At 31.6% G+C, this 24,604-nt stretch overlaps 3 protein-coding genes across 3 annotated transcripts; 2 read left to right on the top strand and 1 right to left on the bottom strand.

The window, feature by feature from the left end:
* LOC146949361 (protein SRG1-like) lies at positions 1-4,465 on the top strand. Its single transcript, XM_085745400.1, has 4 exons — positions 1-428; positions 743-990; positions 2,257-2,581; positions 3,995-4,465. Exons 1-4 carry the CDS (start codon positions 177-179, stop codon positions 4,247-4,249), a joined length of 1,080 nt encoding a protein of 359 aa, XP_085601526.1. The 5' UTR covers positions 1-176; the 3' UTR covers positions 4,250-4,465.
* Positions 4,466-5,557: 1,092 nt separating this feature from the next.
* Positions 5,558-12,222, top strand: LOC146949360 (uncharacterized). The gene is made up of 4 exons (XM_085745401.1): positions 5,558-5,955; positions 10,376-10,968; positions 11,325-11,840; positions 12,007-12,222. The coding sequence occupies exons 1-4, from the start codon at positions 5,703-5,705 to the stop codon at positions 12,142-12,144; spliced, it is 1,500 nt and encodes a 499-aa protein (XP_085601527.1). The 5' UTR covers positions 5,558-5,702; the 3' UTR covers positions 12,145-12,222.
* A 138-nt stretch (positions 12,223-12,360) lies between these two features.
* Positions 12,361-17,646, bottom strand: LOC146949359 (mitogen-activated protein kinase 19-like). Its single transcript, XM_085745399.1, has 10 exons — positions 17,331-17,646; positions 16,091-16,499; positions 15,853-15,980; positions 15,688-15,747; positions 14,688-14,837; positions 14,413-14,568; positions 14,071-14,282; positions 13,868-13,969; positions 13,255-13,418; positions 12,361-12,964 (listed from the first exon to the last, which is right to left on the bottom strand). Exons 1-10 carry the CDS (start codon positions 17,352-17,354, stop codon positions 12,543-12,545), a joined length of 1,827 nt encoding a protein of 608 aa, XP_085601525.1. The 5' UTR covers positions 17,355-17,646; the 3' UTR covers positions 12,361-12,542.
* Positions 17,647-24,604: the final 6,958 nt, after the last annotated feature.

Raw genomic sequence — 24,604 nt, 5'->3', positions numbered from 1 at the left:
AAATCAATTCATTCGGTGTGACTTGATCCAAAAAAACAATCATGCGGTGTGTCAATAAATAGGTTTTTTGTTAGGAGAAAGAGGCCATAGCTTATTTTGTTTGTTATACACATTGCGAATTAATAACAAAGAAAAGAGAAGGAAAAAAAAATCTAGGTGTTTCAGCCAAAGGGGACATGGAAAAAATCAAGAACCCATCAGGAACTTCTCTTTTGGTACCATCAGTTCAAGAGTTAGCTAATGATGGGAAGATTTCAACCGTTCCACCAAGATACATTCAGCCTAATCATGAAAACTTGATTCTCTCTGAAGTTGATACTAACCTTGAAATTCCAGTTATTGACATGCATAACTTGCTTTCAGAAGAATTTGGGAGTTCTGAATTGGTTAAGCTTCACAATGCTTGCAAAGATTGGGGATTCTTTCAGGTCTTTTTTTCTCTTATTAAAGCTTCAATATCTTAAATATATGACATATAATTTTGGGTTTCTTGATTGAATTTTTATAATTTATTTATATAAACACTAGAAAAGTTGTTAACATTTTTAGCTATGTGATTTGATATATAAATTGTCTTTTAAAACACACATGATATGTCAAACCCAAAATAATATTGAAGATAAAATTAGAGATTGAAAAAATTGAAATTGATATTCAATTGATAAATTTAATCTTTTTATGTCATAAATTCAACTGCTTAGTATTATTAATTTAATTTTTGTATATTCTTAATATACTATAGCTGGCAAATCATGGTGTTAGTTCTTCTTTGGTTGAGAAAATAAAGTTGGAGATACAAGATTTCTTCAACCTTCCAATGTCAGAAAAGAATAAGTTTTGGCAAACTCCCCAACATATGGAGGGATTTGGACAAGCATTTGTTTTTAGTGAGGAACAGAAACTTGATTGGGCTGATATGTTTTATATGACAACCCTTCCTAAACACTCTAGGATGCCCCATTTATTTCCACAACTTCCTCATCCTTTAAGGTAACTTTTTTTACTTATGTGTATATTTTTTAGGGTTAATTATGTTTTTGGTCCCTACAAAATTGCAACCTTGTAAGTTTAGTCCTTACTTAATTTTAATAGCATTTTTAATCCCTACAAAAAAAAAATTTACTTATAATTTTATTCCCTGCTAAAATAAATTTTGTTTAATTATCATTAAACTCTTAAATTTTTTAACGATTCTTTTTATACAAGTTTAGAACACTATGAAAGGTTCATTTACTAAAATCTATAATTTTTTAACATGAAATAAATTAAATATGAATTTTTTAAAACGACAAAAGTTTAAGATATAAGTAACAAAAATATGGACGTAGAAATCAAATTTTTGCGATATTTTTTCCGGAGGACCTTTTAATAATGTTCTTAACACGCCTGTAAAAAATTGTTGAAAAACTTAAGAGTTTAAGCATAAATTAAACAAATTTGGATTGAGTAAGGACTAATATTGAGTGCAGAAATTTTTTGTAGGGATTAAAAATGCTATTAAAATTAAATAAGGACTAAACTTACAAGGTCGCAATTTTGTAGGGATCAAAAACATAATTAACCCTATTTTTTATATTAGATTTAAGGGTTAAATATATTTTTGGTCCCTATAAAATTGGGAACTTCTAAGTTTAGTCCTTACTTAATTTTAATAGGTTTTTAAGTCCCTATAAAAAAAATACTTCTAATTTTAGTCCCTGTTACAACAAAGTTTGTTTAATTATCCTTAAAGTCTTAAATTTTTGAACGATTTTTTTAGACAAGTTTAGAACAATATGAAAGGTTCATTTAATAAAATTTAGAATTTTTTAACATGAAACGAATTAAATATGAATTTTTTAAAAAGACAAAAGTTAAAGATAAAATTAACAAAATCTGGACGTAAAAATAAAATTTTGCGACAATTTTTTGCAGAGGAGCTTTTAGTAATGTTCTTAATACGTATGCAAAAAAATGTTCAAAAACTCAAGAGTTTAAGTATAAATTAAACAAATTTGAATTGAGGAGGGATTAATATTGAGTGCAGAAAATAAATTTAGGTACTAAAAGAACTATTAAAATTAAGTAAGGATTAAACTTAAAAGATCCCAATTTTGTAGGGACCAAAAACATATTTAACTCTAGATTTAACTCGTCCCCCTTAAATAAATGTTTTTATATTGTAATGTCACTTTTAATAAACTCGATTAATGTTTTATCTCTATTCAATATGCGACTTGATCTTTTTGTCAACATTGATTGATCTTTATCATGCAGAGACACACTAGAGTTATACTCGCAAGAAATGAAAAATAAAGCCATGGTTATTGTTGGTCATATTGAAAAGGCATTAAAGATAAAGGAAAATGAAATAAGAGAGTTATTTGAAGATGGGATACAAATGATGAGGATGAACTATTACCCTCCTTGTCCTCAACCAGAAAAGGTTATTGGCCTCACAAATCATTCGGATCCTCAAGGTGTTACTCTCCTCTTACAACTCAATGAAGTAGAAGGTCTCCAAATAAGGAAAGATGGTATGTGGGTTCCTGTTAAGCCCATGTCTAATGCCTTCATTGTTAACATCGGGGACGTGCTAGAGGTAAAAAAATCCATTCATATATCAAACAATTTATAGTGCTCAATGATTTAAGGGTTAATTATGTTTTTAGTCCCTATAAAATAGCGACCTTGTAAGTTTAGTCCCTACTTAATTTTAATAGCATTTTTAGTCCCTAATTTTGTTTTTCTGCATTGAGTATTAGTCCCTACTCAATTCAAATTTGTTTAATTTATGCTTAAACTCTTAAATTTTTGAACAATTTTTTGCAGACATGTTTAGAACATTACTAAAAGTTCGTCCGCAAAAAATTATCGCAAAATTTGATTTCTACATCCAGATTTTATTACTTTTTATCTTTAACTTTTGTCGTTTTAAAAAATTCATATTTAATTCATTTCATGTCAGAAAATTCTAAATTTTAGTAAACGAACCTTTCATAGTGTTCTAATCTTGTCTCAAAAAAATCGTTCAAAAATTTAAGAGTTTAAGGATAATTAATCAAACTTTGTTTTAGCAGGGACTAAAATTATAAGTAAATTTTTTTTTATAGGGACTAAAAATGCTATTAAAATTAAGTAGGGACTAAACTTACAAGGTCGCTATTTTATAGGGACTAGAAACATAATTAACCCATGATTTAAATAGAGCTTGTTGAATAAATAAATAAATAGCACTAATTCAACGCTGACTAAAGATAAGGTGAGGATAGAGAGAGTGTCTGTTTGGATTGACGGTACGTTTGACAAAATTACGGTGATTTTGATGAAAATCTAAAGTATAATTTTAGTTTAAATGGTCATGGCCCATCGTGATTTCATTGATGTCGCCCAATCCAAACATGCAAGTAATAAAGTGAATAGATGATTAAAAAATCTCATTTGTGCAATTTTCTGTTTGTCTTAGTATATTCCAGTTCCTTTTGAAAATATATCTCGATTATCTAGAGTTTAGTTAGGACATAAGTTTTATCTATTTTCATCAAGAGATTGAATTCAAGTGTTCTAGATGAATTCGACCTTACCCAAAACTAATTATTTATTGCAAAGTGTTTCATGGACACTCATCCACACCCACCATTGACACCTTGAGTGAGAAAGAAATAGAGTAGTGAAGATGTGATAGATGTGACATGTTAATGATGTGATGGAAAATGAGAGATAAGAAGAAAATGAAGTGTTGAATTAGTATATGGGAATCATGGATGTTTAACTATCATCGTTATTTATTTGAGTCAAACCACTTAATTGTTGGTTTGATATCGGATATAATGGATTAAATTAATGGATTGTAAAGGAGACCGAATGATGGCTAATAGCTTATAAACTCTGCATCAATTTACTTATAAACTCGTTATTTATATTTTAAAAATTTAGCACTAATATTGTTTTCTTTCTAAGATCTACTTACATCACACTTACTATTGGTTTTGTTTTTCATGCTTTACATCGAAAGATATTAACAAATGGAATATATCGAAGTATTGAACACCGAGCAATAGTGGACTCTAAAAAGGAAAGGCTTTCAATTGCTACATTCCACAGCTTGAATCAAGATGGTATTGTAGGTCCTTTGGAGAGCTTAATCAATGAAGAAACACCACCTCGGTTCAAAAAAGTTGGAGTAGATGAATATTTCAAGAACTTCTTTGCTCGTAAACTTGAAGGAAAGGCATTCATCGATGACATGAGAATAGAGCATGACGATTGAATTTGATAAATTATAGGGAATTAACAGAAATATACACAAATTGAAAAGTTTGTGTTATCATATATGGCTTTCATTAGTGCATGATATTATAAAATAAGAGAGTTGTGTCACTATAATAGTATAGGCTACCATAAGAATAAAGATGAATTACTTACTCTCATCCTAATGTATGTTTTATTTATTTTATTATCAATGTATATTATTATTTTTCACTAACATACTTTTATTTATTTTATTTCAATTATCTATAACTAATTCAGTAAGTATCACATTTGCGTTGTTAAAGCCTTTTTTTGAGGTAGTGACTCACTATCTTTTGGTAAATCTTAAGCACGCGAGATGGAGTAATATTTTGGCACTTTATTATCCCTATTGTAGGATAAATTTTAGCACTTTAAAAAAGGTTTTTTGTATATAATTCAGTAGCAGTTTGAGAAAAAGCGCAATTATAGGCCCTATGTTTAATAATTTTTCTTTTAGAAGCGTTGTCATAGGATGTATCTTTAATAGCGCTTACCTTACAAAGTGCTATTAAAATGCCACTTTTTTATAATCATATTCTTGTCAGATTGTAAATATCTCATCGAATTTTTAATATCAAATATCATTTCAATTACTAATTAATCCAAAAACTTGTCTACAAATATTATAAAAACGATCATTTTGTTTAGTAAAAGTTGAAATTATAAATTAGTCATTTATTTCATAATAGAGGAAACAAAAGATGACTATAAACTTATCCAGCTAACTTTTATGTCATTCTCTATTTGTTTAGTCAACAGAAATATTATATCAACACTACAAAAAGATCCTCTCAAAGTAAAACTCTAGAAAAAGATATCCATTTACTTTTTACGAAACAAACTAGATTTCAAAATAATATTTTTTTTTTAGATACATCCATTTTCTTTTTACGAAACAAACTAGATTTCAACGATAATATTTTTTTTTATAGATAAACAAAATCGTAAAGTCATTATAAACTCACACACGTAAGTGAAGGTATTGGGGTTTGATTCTGGTCATAATGTTCAACCTAGCAATTTGGATAATTATGTCAGTTAAGTTAGGACTTTTGAACTCAAGAATAATATCTAAATAAGAAAAATATTTTTTATCAGAAAATCATAACAATATTTAAAAGCAGTATAATTATTACAAAAATATGTCTTATTAGAAATATATTTTTATAGAAAAAGTCAAGCATGTAATAAGACACATGTCTAGAGAAACAAAAGAATAGATAAAACTCCCGCACATAAATAGGACTAAAATTTAAAAGAGAAAGCATTTGTTGACACCACATCCATCCAACTCACATATGTTCTCTCTTGATTTCCCTTCTCTCTCTATTTTGTGTCTATCTCAAGTGTAGAATTAATGGATGAGGGTTCTAAGTATCACCATATATAAGCATTACTTCTATTAGGGTACTCTTTTTGTTACTCCAATAATGGAGCTATGGAAGCATACCCTTTGTTTAAAATTATGTGCATTTGCATGTTTATTTCTATTGTTCCAAGTGAATGCATTATTGAATGATCAAGATTATATATCAGCCATTGGAGATCCTGGTATGAAAAGAGATGGCTTGAGAGTTGCTATTGAGTCATGGAATCAATGCAATGAGGTTGGAAAAGAAGCACCAAACATGGGAAGTCCAAGAATGGCTGATTGCTTTGATGTCAAATACCGTAAACATCAAAGTAAGTGACCATTTAAAATATATAGTTTTTTATTTTAGATTTGTTTGCATTGTTTGATTGAATATTGTAATTTTGGCTCTCACATTTTTAATCGGGTTTGCTTCCTTATGTTTTCCATTTGTGATTTTGATAGCTCTTAGGTTGAGCTATCGTAAAGGCTAAAATATGACTTTAGTCCCTGCAAATACGCCTCGTTTTGGTTTTAGTCCCTGTAAAAAAAAATTTGTAGTTTTGGGTCCCTGCAAAATTTTTTGTTTTTTAAAATAGTCCCCAAAGGGACTATTTTCAAAATCAAAATATTTTGCAGGGACCTTTTTAAAAAATCAAATATTTTGCAGGGACCAAAAACTACAAAATGGGTTCAGTCATCACGTGCCACGTATGCAAATCATCACAAAAGTAGGGTCAGGGACTATTTTCAAAAACAAAATATTTTGCAGGGACCAAAAACAAATTTTTTTTTTACAGGGACTAAAATCAAAACGAGACATATTTACAGGGACTAAAACCATATTTTAGCCTATTTAATCACCTGATATCCAATGTAGCAAGCATTATTTTTCTACAAAATAAAGAATAAACACGAGAAAAAGTCAGCTCGTACAAATGAGAGCGGATGAAATCTTTAGATATGTGAGAGATACTTGACACGTCAATAAATGATATTCATTTGGTATAAAAATGTCTTCCATTTGTGATTTTGATAGCTCTTACGGTTTGCTATCATCATTTAACACCTGATATCCAATGTAGTAAGCATGATTTTTCTTCAAAATTAAAAATAAACATGAGCAAAAGTCGTCGTGCATATGAGAGCGGATGAAATCTCTAGATATGTAGGAGATACTTGTCACGTCAATAAATGATGTCACTTATGATAGAACATGCACATACAGAATTGAGATAAAGATTAGAATGTTCTGGATACTTCAGAACGTTCTGTATTGAGATTAAAATGATCTCTACACACTCACACTTAAAGAGGAAACTACAAAGGAATGATAAAACTCTATATTATTGAATGTGAGAGATATGAGTGATATTAGATGTGTGAGCTATATATCAACTGAATACAAAAACTAAGTACTTATAGGCTAAGTTGAGTAACTTGCACTACAAGCCACTAACAAATTAACTAACTAGTTAGTTACTAAGTAACTAACTAACCAACAAACATAGTTGGATTTGTCCACAACTAACTAACATTAGAATATGAATGGTACTTCAACACACCCCCTTAATTAAGATTTTACTAATATCTTAAATTGGAACAAAACTAAAATCACAAGGCTTTTTCTTCTCAAGCCTTGTTGCATCATTCATACTGCTTGATTCTTCAGAATCTACTTATGCTTCTGACAATGAATGTGAATCAGCATCTCTTGCTTCTAACTATTGTAGAAAACAAAACATTCTGCTCCTATCTTTACTGCATTTCTCAAACTTCAGTAACATTATGAACTTCATTAACATTCTTAACTTTACCCATAATTTCATTAACCTTCTATAATGGACAAAACCTGAATTTTCTGCAACATTGCCATGTTTCCTCACACAGAAAATCTTGTAGTTCAAACTTAATACTTCAATGAAACAAGCAATTTGGACACACATTGATAACCTGAATATGTCATCAATCTTATGCATAAAAGCAACACCTTCTTGTGCTAGCTCAGTCATTATTTCCTCATCTGACTGAACAAACGCTTTCATAGCTGACCGTGTGTAATCCACTTGAACGTCTTAATCACACAATCACCTTCATCATTTGAAATAACAACAATTTTTTTATGCATAATTCAATCTAACTCTCTTGGTAGTGATAGAACCCCTCTTTCTTGGATTCTTGAACCCCATTGGCATAAACATCACAACCAAGACCGAGTTTTCAAGTGAACAACAACGAAACTTCATAACATGAATTCTTCGTTTAACATTGCAACCTCCTTGCTATTCTTCATAAAACCGAACAATACTTAAAATTAAATATAAACAAGAATAAACTTTGTAACCTTGTTTTACTTCTTCGGTTTATGAATCAATTTCTTGATTTTCATTCTGTTTCCCCTCAATCTCCATGTTTCTCTCCTGATCACTTCTTTCTTCTTCAGCTCCTTGTTGAGCTTTGTTTGAAACAGCTCCTCTTTGAGCTTTCCACGCCTTATTTGCACTTTTGGTAGAAGAAATCCAATATGAATTCACCTTATCCATACATTTATGGACCAAGAACATAGCCTTAATTATTATCTCTTTCTTTTGAATTCCCTTCATCCACACTCTCATGGATCTTGAAAAGAGCCTTTTTATCTCCTTTCATGGATTTCTCGCAGGAAGCCTTCTCTTCCTCTTTTTGGATTTGGATCTTTTCTAGCAATCTCTGTAAACCAAAGATTTCTTGTATCCTCACTACCCACTTCTCCCATTTCTTGACTTGAGAAAACTCCTTTTCAAAAGCCATTATTGACACCACATGTATCAATAACCAAGTGCTAATAACCTTTGCATAAACCATTACCACGTGTGCCTTGTTGCTAGGTTGATAATGAACTGCAATCTCGTTTGAGGAAGCTATGCTTGAAACCCCATGGATCATGAACCAAAGGCTCTGATACCACTGATAGAACATGCTTGCACATACAGAATTGAGAGAAAGATTGGAATGTTCTGGATACTTCCGAACGTTCTATGCTGAGATTAGAATGATCTCTACACACTCACACTTAGAGAGAAAACTACAAAGGAATGATAAAACTTTATATTATTGAATGTGAAAGATATGAGTTATATTAGATATGTGATCTATATATCAACTGAATACAAAAACTAAGTACTTATAGGTTAAGTTGAGTAACTTGCACTACAAACCACTAACAAACTAACTAACCAACAAACATAATTGAATTTATCCACAACTAACTAACATTAGAATATGAATTATACTTCAACAACTTAGTATGAATGATGTCACTTAAGTATATGGTAAGAAACTATTTTAATTATCTCTAAAAAAAACTATTTTAATTTCTAAATTTGTTGGAAGTTAAAATTAATTTTTTTTTTTTGAGGAAGGAAGTTAAAATTATTTTGTTACAATTACGTCCTAGATGCCAATGACGTCAGGGTTAAAACCAGTTCAATTGGTTTACTGAAGTGTTATTGATTTGTTACTTATCATAGGGTTAAAACCAGTTCAATTGGTTTACTGAAGTGTTATTGATTTGTTACTTATCATATCAATTATGTTTTTTTTTTTTGTTGGTAGTGGCCGGGGTTTGAACCTCGGACCTTGCATATTTTATGCATTGCCCCAACCAACTGAGCTAAGCTCACGAAGACATATCAATTATGTTTAAATAATATGAATTGTTATTGATTTTGTTTTTGGCGTTGCATTTTGATGCACGAATACCTAGACTCTATTAGGTGATTTCTTTTTCCAGCAACGTTCATTACTCTTTTTCCATTTATGAATGAGAAATGATATTTGAACAACCATTTTTAGACAACTTTTGTGACAAATTTCTTTATGAATCGTATTTGTGGTAATTGTTTTCCCATGTATGAATGTATTTTCATCTCACTAAGGAACAAACGGGGTTATAATGTTTTCTTATAAAAAAAAGTTTAGAGTGTAGTAAGTTTTTGTTTGAGTGGATTGTAAATATCAATTATAATAATAGGTTATGTTTAATTAGCATTAATTGTTATGGATCCACTTTATGAAAGGTTGAGCAAATGAAAGCCCTAATTTTTAACCGCCTGCTCAAATGAAAGCCCTAATTTTCTGATTGGTTTGATCTCTATTACATTGTAATTATATTGAACTAGATTGAAATTGAAGCAAAAGAAAGAAATTGATATTTTTGTCACATAATAACGAAGTTAGTATTGTGAAAAACTAAGTCTCGTATTATTTTAGAACTTTTGATAAGAATTTACGAAAAAGGAGACACTTCTCACCTTACAAATCGGATTTGTAAGCACGAGTAAGGCTCCAATGTCAACAACTAGGACTTCAAAAAGGCGAACCTTATTCGAGTGATCAATATAACTTGAGAGGCCAACTTGATATACTTTGGTTTACTGTCTAGTGTATGAAGTTATGTATTAATGCAAGTAACCCCATTTGTGCAGAAATTACGTTGATATTTCTATCTCTATTTTTCGTAATATATGACAATTAATTTTTTTTATTATTAGATTTCATTGATATATATGCAGTGAGATTGTAAATATTTTTACACCGTCAATAAATCACAATCATTTGATCACCGAAATTTTGATTTGAACAATATCTTCCTTAAAAGTAATACAAAGGATGATTTGTCATTCATTGACAGTGTAAAAATAATTACACCAACACGACATTAATCTCTTTCTGAATTTCGATACTTAAAAAAAAAATTATGATCACTAGCAGAAAAGGTGAGATTAGTTCACAAGGTGCAAGAATGGGAGAACAGATTAGGCATATCAAGTAATAACGAACTCCTTTTGAAGACAAAAAATGCAGACATGTATGCACCTTGGAAGGAGTTATACTTAGGTAAAAAATGTGAGGTTTTAGATACTCCAAGACCATGGCAATTTTGGATGATAATGCTCAAAAGTGGAAACATGGATACTTTAGCTGCAATTTGTCCAAAAAATGGTTTCAAAGCTGAGCCATTTCCACAACATGATTTTCCTTGCTTTGGAGAAGGGTGTATGAATATGCCATCAATGTACCACAATTATACACAAGTGTATGGTGTTGAAAAGAAGATTATGAGAGGAAGTTTCTATGGTTCATGGGATTTGAATGCTACTAATGATGCAAATTTAGGTTATATGAATGATACTTCTTATTATTCAGTGACTTGGGAGAAGGAAGTTGGTAATGGAAGTTGGATTTTTCACCATGTGTTGAAGACTTCTTCTAAATATCCTTGGTTAATGCTTTATCTTAGATCAGATGCTACTACAGGATTCTCTGGTGGTTACCATTATGAAACTAGAGGCATGACAAAAATTGTGAGTTGTTTTTTCTCTACTTTAAGTTTATTAGCATTTTTCTTGGTAAATACTCAAATTGGTCGTGAAAATTGTACCGATTTAAACTCTCACATTATCAATATTCTAAAAAGATCCCTAAAATTGAAAAACTATGATCAATTTTGTCCATCCGTTGGTATTTTAGGGACTAGAATGTCATTAATTGGAAATACCATGGATGAATTTGAAGCTAAGTCAGTAATGTCGCGGATTGATTAACATTTTGCAACATCAAAATATATCAAGGTTTATTTTGAAATATTGATAAGTTGAATATTTACTCTATTCCTCATATGCTTAGGAAGTCATACATCATATAAAATAAAATTATGTAGGTACCAAAGTCACCACATTTTAAGGTAAGGTTCACACTTGATATCAAGAAAGGAGGGGGTCCAAAGAGCCAATTCTACCTCATGGACATGGGAAGTTGTTGGAAGAACAATGGAAAGCCGTGCGATGGGGATGTCACATCTGATGTAACCAGATACAGTGAAATGGACATAAACCCAGAAGCTGAACCGTCGTGCAAACCCAACCATCTTGAACAATGTCCTCCTTATCATACCTTCTCAAATGGCACCCGAGTTCATCGAACAGAGACGGCCAAGTTCCCCTATGATGCCTACCTTCTCTATCGTGCTCCAGGAAATGCAATGTACTTGGAGAAACCGGTGATACCATCTGATCCGTATAGCAATCCGCAGCCTCAAGAGATACTCCAAATTTTGCCGCACCCGGTTTGGGGTGAGTACGGGTATCCAACAAAGAAAGGTGAAGGTTGGATTGGTGATCCAAGAACTTGGGAGCTTGATGTTGGAAGACTCTCTCAATCTCTCTATTTTTATCAGGCAAGTTCTCATGTTCCTTGAGTTTTTTCTTGAAATGATGATTCAAACAACTTAAATTATAAGCTCCACTATCAATATTGGAGAATGATCATTGATGAATGTAGAAGAAATTAGAAATGCTTCGTATCTTTATTAACAATATTAGCTGCTAATATATTTGGTGCAGGATCCAGGTACTGAACCTGTGGAGAGACACTGGCCATCAATTGACTTGGGGACTGAAATATACATTAGTGGTGGCCAACTAGCAGAATGGACAGTTAGCAACTTTGATATTATCATCCCAAAAGATCATGCTTATTGAAATTTCAAGATTAGCAATTTACATGTTTAGCTCAGCAACACTTCATCTTTGTAGCTTGTGAGATTTTCTTATTAGTCAATTTTAGAGCAAGTGTATGACAGCCATAGCAGCATAACCTTCATAATTTAAGAATCAAATGTTGCGAAAATTGAAATAGAATTCATTGACAATTTCAGGTTCTCCTTTTACCATGGATATCTTATGCATCAAAAGATAGAGAGAAACAATCAAATTTTTTATTAATTAATTAATTAAATGATGTACATATAATTACAAGGATGATATTATGAAAGCAGAAATAGAAAACAAAAACTAAACCCAACTAAAAGTTAACCACCTTTCTTCACTCCTAACTTAGACACAGCATTTAATGGCAAATCTCTCTGAAAGCTCCTAATCTATGTCAATCCATACTGAAAGCCTGCAGAATGCCTGTGAGCAGCAACGGCTACTGCGGCAGCACCAGCTGCACCAAATTGAGATCGTGCCTTCAACAATTTTGCGTCAATAACGGTGACAGGATCGTTTAACAGATCATTCTTGCTCTGTTGGTGATATGGATTGGTATTAAGATCGAAAGCTGGTCTAGCTGGCACGTTACACTTCTTCGGTGAGAGTTGATGTTTGCCTTGTGAATTATCCTTGTATGTTTCTGGTGTAGTTTTTGTGCTAGTTTGGTGCGCGTTTGCAACCCTTTGGAAACAGTGTGGAGAGATTGCTTGAGGAATAGCATTTTGGTAGAAGATCCTTGCGTCATAATTATCTTTTGTGCTTCTTCCATTGTCATAGAGAACTGGCCCTGTAACTCTTCCTGATTTGGCTGTGAGGAAAGAAAACGGGTTAATAATTAGAGGACAGAAAGATGAAACCAAATTAGTACCACCAAGTTCTTATTCATTTTGTTTATTACGGCAAGTAATGGCTTTAAATCGCAGACTGCATTTGCGGCCACAATATAACGGTTTTCGAGGTCTCTGCAACGGCATCACAACCGCAATTGTGGCCTTCATCAGTCATATGTCGGCATTTTACCACAATATATGTCTTCAGAATAACCACAACTGCAACTTAAAACCATGGCAAGTACCATGCCACTTATATAGTTCATACCTGCAGGCGCTCTTGGAGGTGGTCGTAAACCCTTTGATTGACTTAGAGAATTTGATTCTGCTGCTCTGGGAATACTGAATGCCTCTTGTGTGATTTGTCTGTTCGCATATGGAGCAAAAGACGGTTGTGTACTGGGAGGAATTGTACTAGAGAGAACAGTGGACCTTACAAAAACAAAACAAAAAATATATGATTATATGACATATTCATTCGAAAATATGAAGTTTAAAAAAGGAACCGATATCAACATGCAAACCAACGTTTTTTTTGAAACGACAAAATTTTATTGACACATCTCAACCCCGCGTACAAGACGTGCGAAAATGAAAAATAAAACTACAAAATTCAGGAAAGAAAGAAAAACTAACTACAGAGCTTACACTAAAAACAACAGGAAACTAAGGCAAAACCCCACAACACAGGGAACCAAAGCCACCACTAAAAATCAAAAACAGCAGACTTTAAACCACATGAACAAAAGCACACACACCAACCCAGGGACTAAAAACAAGCCATAATAAAATCAATCAATCTTCCAGCAAACAATGATATATAACAAAAATTGAATACAATAACTACAGAGCCTTTCATGGTTAGTGCATGTCATTCTTACCTAGGAAGGGAGACATGCTTCCTTTCTGGAGGAATCACCGGGCCACATTTACCATTATTCTCCTCCAGATAAGCAAATTGCTTTCTGAATTGGTCTATTGCACTGCAAGGAAAACACATCAGTCAATAATAAGCAATAGTTGTGCAACTTTGTTACATCGGAAAGGGGGGAAGAAAAAAAAAAAAGACAATTGTTAGGCTGACCTAGGGTACATGAAGTTTGTGCCTTCAGTTCCACTAATGTAATCTTTAAGCAGCTGAGGATGATATTCAAGTATTTCCCGGTATATTAGTTCCTTAATATCGTCTTTTGACACCCGCCTTCTCTCAAAGTCAAACTCCATTCTTGAAATTGGCTGAGAAGAAGGTTCTCTCTCAATTTTTGCCAAACCCTTGAAGAAAGGATCAGCTAGTGCCTGCGAACCAAACACGCAACGGTTTCTTTCAGATTTATATTGAAGAAAAAGACAAATTCCAATAGAAAGATCTTGAAATAGACTCCACTAGATGGGGGCATAACACACTCTATGTTAGGTGAATAAATACCTCTTGGGCTGTTGGCCGATCCTTTGGATCAAATGCTAAAAGCCTTTGCAATAGGCGAAGTGCCAATGGATCAGCATTTGGAAATTTCCGTTCAAATGGCACGGGAAGTTTTTTCCGCATCTCCATCAAGTACTTCCTTGCCTTCTCATTTCGAACCTACAAAAAAAATTGAATAAATTAACCGTCAGACACTTAAATAGTTTTTTCACGAATAAAAAAAGTGACAATCTCGTGAGAATTAAGATTATGTTAAAAAGCAAAAGAGTGGTCCATACTCCAGAGATAATTTCAGGCGGTGGTGTTCCAAGAAGATCAGTAATCAAATCTAATTGATGCACAATACTTTTACCAGGAAACAATGGCTTTCCTGTAAGCACTTCTGCAAAAATGCATCCAATGCTCCATATATCAATTGCTGGTGTGTACTGCATAAAAAATGATGACGATGTCAGAATATTAAAGAGGAGAAATTACACATTTCAACCAAACCACTTCAGGGAAACAAGACAAACCGACACAGTTACCTGAAGGACAGATAAATTCAACTTCCAGGAGAGATCAATAGTCCTCCCTGAACAAGAATTATTATAATCTAGGCATTACTCTTTACTATTAAACACACAGAAAGCATTTCAGACAGAAATAAGTGCAACATTTTTACAAGTTAGGCAAACACATTTTCAATTTCTCCTTATTTGATAAGCATGATTTACCTCATAAAATAGTGGAAAAGATAATGATCAACAGAAAATATACCATTTTGCTGACATAAAATCTTAAGAACATTCAAACCTTTCTACGACTAGCTGCCTAACTCTAATGTCATGTCATCTATAGCCTTCCTACAAGTGTAAGGACTTGGGTCCTCAAAAAAAAAAGATTTGGTAAGATTTTATTCAATTTCCCTTCATCAACAGTTACTCAACTTTTACGCACCGCTCTGTCTTACACTCAAACCTCAAAACGTGGATGGTTTCAATAATAAAAAAAACCTAAAAAACGTGGTTAGATTTTAAATTAAAATTTTAGGGGATTCACATAGTTATGAGTGCAATAAATCAAAAACTCAAACCATAAAAAGAAAACCAGTTACAAAAGCTCTACATGATATGCAATGACAATATCCAGAAAATCATTTGTTCAAACTTGCATCAGTAATGAAGTCAACAAAATAGCTTATTGCCAAAGCTGGGAACAGATGACCTTGTAGCAAATGTTGTGTCACAAACTATAACCACAGGTCGGTTAAATACAAATTTTTTAGCCAAACTATACCTTAGCAAAGAAAGACCCGCATAGTTCAGGGGCTCTATACCATCTTGTAGCAACGTAATCCTGCAATATGCCACAAAAGAAAGCTTTAAAAACCTCAACGTTTTCAAAAACAGTCATAACTTCCGCATGCTCTATTAAAAATTCAAATCGAATAAACCACATTACCGTCCAAAAAGTTGTTGTTGGGGTATCATTGAATGCAACTCTTGCCAGTCCAAAATCACAGACTTTGAGTTTGCAGTTTGCATTTGCAAGTATATTCTTGGGCTTAAGGTCTCTGTGATATACATTTGCTGCAGTAGTGCAGAAAAGAAAATATTAGCAATTAAGCACCGCGTTTTATTGAAACATGACACAAGTGTAACAAGATTACAAATAAAGGCCAAAATGAAAGAATAAAGACCTGTATGCATAAACTTCAGTGCACGAAGCATTTGATAAAGAAAAAACTGTTGGTGTTCACGAGTCAAGTCATCATTAGCTTTGATGACTTGATGGAGATCAGACTCCATGAGCTCAAAGACAACATAAATATCTTTAAATTCCCTCTTTGATGGCGGCAACATAATCCGCTTAATCTCAACAATATCAGGGTGTCTTAAAAGCCTTAGCAACTTGACTTCCCTGAGGATTCTAATGGCATCAGAGATATGTTCAAAAACATCATGAATCTTCTTGATCGCAACTTTTCCTCCAGTGTGCGTGTCAATCGCTGCACAAACAACTCCATAGCTACCTTTACCAACAACTTCGAGAATTTTGTATCTGTTGGCGTCTCCGTACTCAGTGAAAAACTTTACCTCTTTAATATCCTGCACATCAATAAATTTCCAAAATATTATGATCTATAAAACTCTTCACCAAAGCTAGAAAATAACTCAGATCAACTGGTAGAGAAAAATGTAGGAACCAAACATAACTACATAGAAGTATGATAGGTTAACCTAGACATTCAGTTTCACGTAGCTCGATAAAACACTGGGTTAAAGCATTATGATTTCACAAATCTTCACACCAAGCAACATTAAAATATAAAATCTGCCAAATAATTAGACTCAAGTAGACTCCAAAATTATATAAAAACTTCAACTAGGAATAATCAAATGCACATAAAAGCTATGAAGCACTGACACAGACACCACATTGACATCCGTAATAATTTGAGAAAATGGCATAATTGAATGTAATCAATTGTGTAGTGTTGTGTCGGTGTTGGACACCGGACACACTTTCGATCAGAAGTAACGATGCTATGGCCACTGAATAATATCCATCCATACAAAACCACAATTAAACAGTGATAACTACTGCTCAATCAAAATTCAAAATTAGAACCTCTAAACTAAAATCACATAAAGTAGAAACATAAAAAACTAAACTTCAAATCCAGCAACCATTTTGAACCACAATAAAGCAACAATTTTTACAGCAAAATTCCCATTAATCAATCACAAGTGCTTTTGACAATTATATCCTTAACCCAATTTTAAACAAACAAATAAAAATATCATTTTTCACATTTTTCACACACCCCAGTTTCCAGTTTTCCATTTTTTCCACACCATATCAGTTCAAAACATAGTAACAAACCCTAAACACAAAAGGGTCAATCTTAAAATCAAAAATCATAATAAAAAGACAACCTTCTTGAGTTGATCTTTCTGCATCTTGTTCTTCTTTCCTTCAGGAGAAAAAGATCAAACAAGTAATGTTACTGTAAAACCTAGATCGAATTTTACGCTGACAGTTGAAAATTAAGCAAAACAAAGCGAAAATTCCGAAATTGTTGTTCCGATATGGTGAAGAGTTGAAGAAGAAGATGTTGAGGTGTAGCAGAAGAAGAAACGGTTTGAGTTCAGAAGATCTGAAGAATTCAGAGAGAGAGAGAGAGAGAAGAGGCCAATTGAGAAGAAGCAAAGTACGAATATTCCAATTGAGAAGAAAGCAAGTACGAATATACAAATTAATTTCTTTGTTAATTTGAATATATAGGAAATGGATTAAATGTAATAGTCAAAATTGACCACATTTTGATTTTTGATCTTAGCCATTTGCTTTTTTTTAATGGTCAAGATTTCATTGACGGTGCCAATTTGTTTAGAATTTCCATGTTACAACTACTTTAATAAAGGAATAGTGTATGATATTTACGCGTGGAGAAACTAATCTTTTTAGTACTCTCCGGTCACTATTATAAGTAAATTTCTATTTTTTAGATTCATTCAATAAATGATGTATGTGGTCTACAATATAGACCACATACATCATTTATTGAATGCATCTAAAAAGTCAAAATTTGCTTATAATAGTGACCGGAGGGAGTAGTAAAATAGAATCGTAATCTTGGGTGAATCGTAAGACTTATCATGATGATGATCATTTTTTTAGTTTATGTAAAATTGATTCATATCTAAGTTGGTGCTTGTAATAACTAAGAGAAATGATATTTTGACAACCAATTTTCAACAACTTTTGTGACAACTCTCTTTTATACTCTCATTATACTTTTATTCTCTCTCTTGCTTTTTCTCTCTCTATTGTTATTGTCCAATAAGAATGGAGGAAAAATGTTGTCCCTAAAAAGTTGTTGAAAATTGGATGTCAAAATATCATTCCACAATAATTAATGATATGTATGAAGGGATTAAAATCAAATACTCTATGTGTTTAATGACCAATTTCAAAATGAGTAAAGTTTGCCAACAATAAATCAAAACAAGAAAGATCAATGCAAAAAATTGTATATGTAATAAATAAAAACAAAAATTTATAAAGACTTAAAGTAAAAAATGATATATTTGTAAATGTCGGGGACCTTCCCTAATAGTGTGACTCAAGGTATGACATTGTCATTTTAAATGTTGGGGATCTCGCATTTTAGTATCTATACTCGCTTTGTTGCGTATGTGTAACACTAATTATCCTTTATATATATGCTTAGAATCCACATGCAATAATGTAGGCCCTTAGCGTATAGAGTTACTCTAGAGAAGCTTTGAATTAGTAGTCAAGAGATATTTGATACCTAGTCGTCTTAATCGTTAAAAGAATTTCATTTTCCTTTTTTGTCGCGTGAGCGACTCAAACCTTCACACACTCATGATTATTGCATCTCTTCCACGTGTGCGGCTTGAGTCACCGTCCACACTTTGTTTTTGTGTTTCATTTAATTTGCGAGTGCGAGATGAGATTCCCCACATGTAGGTTTAGCATTTTTTTCATAATTATGAAAAATCGTTCTATTGTACATGCAAGACCCTAACTCACACGCGTGAAAGTACGAAAAATTAATTTTTGATTAATTTGGACAAAATCTATTGCATTCCCACTCTCCTCATTTCCATCCACGAAAAACATCATGAAGTACAAGAGAACCCTTATCTCGTTCTAAGACTAACTCCGATGGTTTTCGTGGATGACGGAAATAAACTAAATCCGATGGAGGAAAGACATCATGAAGTACAAGCAAACATGAAAACATTATAACCAACATAATTTGGATGAGGTTGAAAATAGTCATTGTAAAATTAAAAACACGGGTACAACCTTGTAAATTTTAGATTCTTCATAATAACCGTCAGCATGTTAAAAAAAATCGTTTATCAAATGACCTTTGTAATTTTGACAATATCTAAAAAAAGCCTCTATAAATGATTAAAATATGAAAGATCAAAAATTACATAGATAAAATGTGTACTTTATATTTTACATGAATTATTTTCAAACATCGTATAAATTACATAGACCATTTGAGGTAGGTATTAACCTTAATATAACGGAAAAAAAAGTATTAACCTTAAAAATATTCCAACAAACTAAACTGTAAATAAAAAATAAAAGAGACATCAATATATTTTAGTTCAGCGAGAATCAAAATGCACCAAATGCAGAGCATATCATATCATGATTCAAAACTCAAATTTTATTGATTTGAGTGTCTATGTAGGTCCATGTTTATTTTTTTTGAAGAAATGTAGGTCCATGTTTATAAATCCATAATATGAAATGTTTATGTAGGTCCATTTTAAAAAAAAAGGAAGTTATACCCCACACCCCTACATTTATACCTTGACCCCAACATTTGACACAAAGTACCATATCTACCCTTTTATATAAAAATAAACTCATTCACTCTTGCACTTGTTCACCCCAACCCTCATTTTTTTGGAAAACGTTTCCAACATACGGTAAGTAGAATCGTTCTGATCCAGAAACAATTCAATTAGATTTTTCTTTTACCGGCATCAAATCTGGCAACCGGAAGGTTATTGTTATCGGAATCCTTTCTTTATATGGTTGTGTTTGTTCTCTTAATTGTTTACTGGAATCATTGATTCAAGTTTTATGGGTTTGTCAATGTTCTCTATGTTATTGTTACTGGAATCACCATTTCTCCACTTTTTTTATTGAAATTAGCAATCGACAAAAAACAACAAACAAAATAAAACTAGAAAATTCCAGAATATAAGAATAAGAAAAATTTCCAAAGGATTTGAAAAATAAAAAAACCCTAATCTTAACTTTAAAATTAAAATATAAAATTGAGAAATAGAAGTGAATGAAAAGTAGGCACTAATATTAAATCCAAGATTCAACCAGAAGAATTTTAGCAGGAGATTGAAAAGAAATTTCAAGACCGCAAGCAAGAATATGGCAACGGTGACGACGACAGACAAGAACGTGACGTTATAAAAGCTGTACAATTTTATCACACCTTTTCTTGTTCCGGAAAGCTTAACAAAAATTCAGAGAAACGTCAAAACAGATGGGGTGGTTTTTAGTTTGTATATGAGGACAAAATTGGAATTATAAAACAAATGTATGGGTAAAGGTATAAATGTAGGGGTGTGGGGTAAAACTTCCAAAAAAAAATGTTTGTCAATATCTCCATGTGGGAAAAATGCTAAAAAAAAAAAAAAAAAGTAATCATTTCCAAAGAGGAAAAAAAGGGTAATTAAGTCTTCCTCTTGCATCCTCACGTGACAAAAGAGAGAAGGTTAAAAGGAATATGTTCATTGTTAAACAAATATTGGGAATGATTCCATAAGTTTAACATTTCTATATTTAGCATATCATACAAGTTGAAGTAAACGATGGATTTGAGGTCATTGAACTAACTTTATGGATATTTTAACATATTCTCAAAAATAGAAGAAGGTTTTACAAATAAAATAATCATACCCGCCCCCACCCCCACCCAAAACCAAAGAGTTAGTTGATGTCTCTTTCGTTAACATTTCAAAAACCAAGTCATTTCAATGCTACCTCTATTGTAGACCATTTTAATTTAATGGACATTCCACTATGATCTATAATTAAAAATCACTAGATTAAAATGAGTTCACAAATCTAAGGCAAATAATTGCATGAACCACCACGATGGTGGTCTACGATAGACTACCATGTTCTAATATTATTTGGAACATTAGATTTGCAATGCATGATTTAAATGTTGTTTTTAGGCTTGGTTTCCATTTTTCATGCTATCTTACTTATTAAAGCTTGTTAGGTCAAGCTAACCCTAACCCTAAAATTAACTTAGCATTTTCCCTCCCATTTCTAACGCATTAATTCCAGGTTTGACATCATCACCCTTAATACACGCCATAAATACATTTAAATTTAGGTTGTTTGACAATTCATTTCATTTAAACCCATAATACACGCCATAAATTCATTTAAATTCAGGTTGTTTGACAATTCATTTCATTTAAGGACACAGTTGTTTGGAAAATAAAATAATATGGTTGCAACATTTCAATAATAGAACACGGTTGGAAAATAAGATAATATGGTTGCAAATTTTCAATAATATGGTTTCAAAAAAATAAACACGGTTCAAATAAAAGAAATGCATTAAATAATTTTTTTTAGAAAATAAACGATATTGCAAATTAAAATAATATGGTTCAAGTCAAATTATCTTTGTTTCTAATTTCTAAAGCTTGTCTGGTCAAGCAATCCCTAACCCTTATTTTTACCTAGTTTTTTCCCTCCCATTTCAACGCAATAACGCAGATTTGACCTCTTCACCCCTTTGTCATGCAATAAATGTCATTCATTTCAAATTAAATTGTTTGAATTTCTCATTTAAATGTCCTTAAAGCATTTCGAATTCTCACATTTGACCTTCTCATTCCTTTCCCATTCATTAAATGCACTTTTACCATTCATATCAAATCTGAAAATTCTCTCCTCATTTAAATGCAATTGTTTGACATTCTTCTTCAAGATCAATCTTTTAAATACTCATTTACCACACAATAAATTCTAACATTTGATCTTCTCACCCCTTTGTCACGCAATGAATTTCATTCACATCAAATCAAAAAAAAATTCTCCTCATTTAAATGCAATTGTTTGACCTTCTTCTTTAAGATCAATCTTTTAAATACTCTTTTACCACACAATAAATTCTAACATTTGACCTTCTAACCCTTTGTCACGCAATGAATGTCATTCATATGCTCATGTTTATCTCTTATTATTAAAGTTTAACCCCCTCAGCAGAAATCATCTTCACCCTCTCACGGGTCAGCATAGTCAAGGAAATGTGTGTTTTTATTTTTTTTGAGGTATTCTGGATACACCATATTTTCTTTGAGTCAATCCATGTTTTAGAAATTTTTAATTGGGGTTTTTCAAGTTGTAGATAAAATCGAATTTTAATTGTATTACACGAGATTCAGATGTGGTTAGTTCTATGTATTTTTCTTATACGTTTTTAAGTTGTTTCTGTTTTTAATCTCAGACTTACCAATGATGATTTAGAGATGTATTTTTGTTTTATATTTTCAGTAACGTGTAAGATGTTTCCTTATCCTCAGAAAATCTAATGAATATGTCTTTTTTGTGTTAAGTTATATGTCCACCTTTATTTTGATTCAGTATAATATAGTGTATTTGCAAATTATTCCATATGATATAGTGTTAAATATAAAAGACAAAAAAATTTATGCGCTGATATAGCGTAAACAAAATTTAAATAAGTTAAACAAAGTTTGGATACATCGTTAATACTCAAATTTAAATAAGTTCAACTTATTTTATGATTTTAAGAGATAGAAGCAAAGTTATAAGACATCAAACAAGCTGAGATAGAAGCAAAGCTACAAGTTAACAATTATCACATCACATAATATATAGTTTAAGCAGGTCACCTACATATAAATTTAGAGGATCTAAAATACTCAAATTTGAACAAGTTCAACTCAGTTTGGATACATTAATAGTATGATCAAGTTTTAAAAAGTTCAACTTATTTTATGATTTTAACATGCATCCATATGGAATTTCAATCCGAAAATGGCCAAGATACTTTTCTATCATTAGTTATCCTTTTTTAATGTAAGTTAGTTGGTCATATGGTAAAGCACATCTGACTATGATTGAATGTATATGTTTGAAACCATTTATTTTAAGTAACAAAATGTTGAATGAACGTGTAACCTCTCTTAAGCCTTAGAGGTTAGCATGTCTCAAACATCTGACCTCCACTATCTTCATTCCCATTTAGAGTTTATAAAAATCAAAGATAGTTATATATTCTAATGTAATAAAAATTTGCTTTGTAAATTGTCCATGTAAATCCAAGAATGTGTTTGCATAAATTGTTCATGTCTCTTATTTGTACTTTAATGATGTCATACTCTAACGATGTCAACTTAATAATAATTATGTAATACATCATATTCCTTATGGAACTATTAAATTACAACCCAATTAGATGATATAACTTATTCGTCGCTTTTCTTCGTTGGTTGGACCTGTGCGTCGCACGGGTCGATGTTCTAGTATTATGTAACTTCTTGCATGATGGTTTCATATAAAAGGTCAAATTGTGCGAATGTTGATTTTCTCTTTCAGATTTCAACTATTCACATGTGCTAATATATGTTTGGTTCCGTGGTGAAAAATATTAAGTTTGATCAAATTTGTTTTGTAAAATTGATCGAATGTGAAGTTGTTTATATTTGGATATATTTATGTAAAAGTTTAATTTATATACATTGTCAGTGTACAAAAACAAATATTCTAGACATGCATGTGTTACCACATTTGTTAATGAATTATTATAAATCATGTGTTTTTAACTCATTAAATGATGTAAATACATGTTTAAAATATTTATACATTGACATTGTATATAAATTAAACTTTTATATAAATGTTAATTGAACAATATGTAAATAAATTTGAATGAAAAAAAATCATATTTAAAGTAAATAGTTATAAATCCTAATTTTGAGTTAGAATTAATTCGAGAGACACAATCAATTTTATGTCAAAAATCAAATTTTCCTTTCATTCCGTGAAAGTTCAATTTTATGTCAGAAATCAAATTTTCCTTTCATTCCGTGAAAGTAAAACACATAATTAATCTTTGTCTGGTTGTTGGGTAAAGTTAATGAAAGCAGAAAACACCTAATTTAGTTGAAGAGATGTTCCTTTTACTTTAATTCGTGAGGAGAGGATAGACCAACAAGGGAAGAGGCAAGGATAAGAAAAAGAGAAATGATATTTTAACAACCACTTTTTGACAACTTTTGAACAACTTTCTCTCTCATACTCACATGATATAGTTATCATCTATCTTCCTTTTTCTCTCTCCATTGTTTTTGACCAATAAGAAGTGAGAAAAACAAGGTTGTCAACAAAGTTGTCATCAAATGAATGTCAAAATATCATTACTCTAAGAAAAATATCCAGCATAGATAATTTAATGTTAGAACTAGTGGAACTTTAAGATCTTATGGTTGAGATTGAATGAAAATGTGATCTATTGTAGACCAATTAATTAAAGTAGTTGTTGATATTTAGTGATTGTCTTCAAATTTCCAATCAATTGGTATCTTTTTTGAAAGTATGTGCAATTATAACCGTTAAAAAAAACTTTATTTTCTATTGATTTAGAGAT

This window comes from Medicago sativa, chromosome 2, assembly GCF_051527215.1.
Source record: "Medicago sativa cultivar Bolivia chromosome 2, Bolivia_mono, whole genome shotgun sequence".
NCBI lineage: Eukaryota > Viridiplantae > Streptophyta > Magnoliopsida > Fabales > Fabaceae > Medicago > Medicago sativa.
Note: the sequence above shows the minus strand (reverse complement) of the source record. Positions and strands in the feature narration are given on the sequence as shown.

Bases quoted from the DNA above. Each gene is read 5' to 3' on its own strand.
- LOC146949361 (XM_085745400.1), top strand. From the start codon at position 177: ATGGAAAAAATCAAGAACCCATCAGGAACTTCTCTTTTGGTACCATCA. The intron at 991-2,256 runs GTAACTTTTTTT...TTTATCATGCAG, and splicing joins CAACTTCCTCATCCTTTAAG to AGACACACTAGAGTTATACT. The intron at 2,582-3,994 runs GTAAAAAAATCC...TTACATCGAAAG, and splicing joins ACATCGGGGACGTGCTAGAG to ATATTAACAAATGGAATATA.
- LOC146949360 (XM_085745401.1), top strand. From the start codon at position 5,703: ATGGAGCTATGGAAGCATACCCTTTGTTTAAAATTATGTGCATTTGCA. The intron at 5,956-10,375 runs GTAAGTGACCAT...GATCACTAGCAG, and splicing joins CAAATACCGTAAACATCAAA to AAAAGGTGAGATTAGTTCAC. The intron at 11,841-12,006 runs GCAAGTTCTCAT...TATTTGGTGCAG, and splicing joins AATCTCTCTATTTTTATCAG to GATCCAGGTACTGAACCTGT.
- LOC146949359 (XM_085745399.1), bottom strand. From the start codon at position 17,354: ATGCAGAAAGATCAACTCAAGAAG. The intron at 15,748-15,852 runs GTAATGTGGTTT...GGCATATTGCAG, and splicing joins CAACAACAACTTTTTGGACG to GATTACGTTGCTACAAGATG. The intron at 13,970-14,070 runs GTCAGCCTAACA...TTTTCCTTGCAG, and splicing joins ACAAACTTCATGTACCCTAG to TGCAATAGACCAATTCAGAA.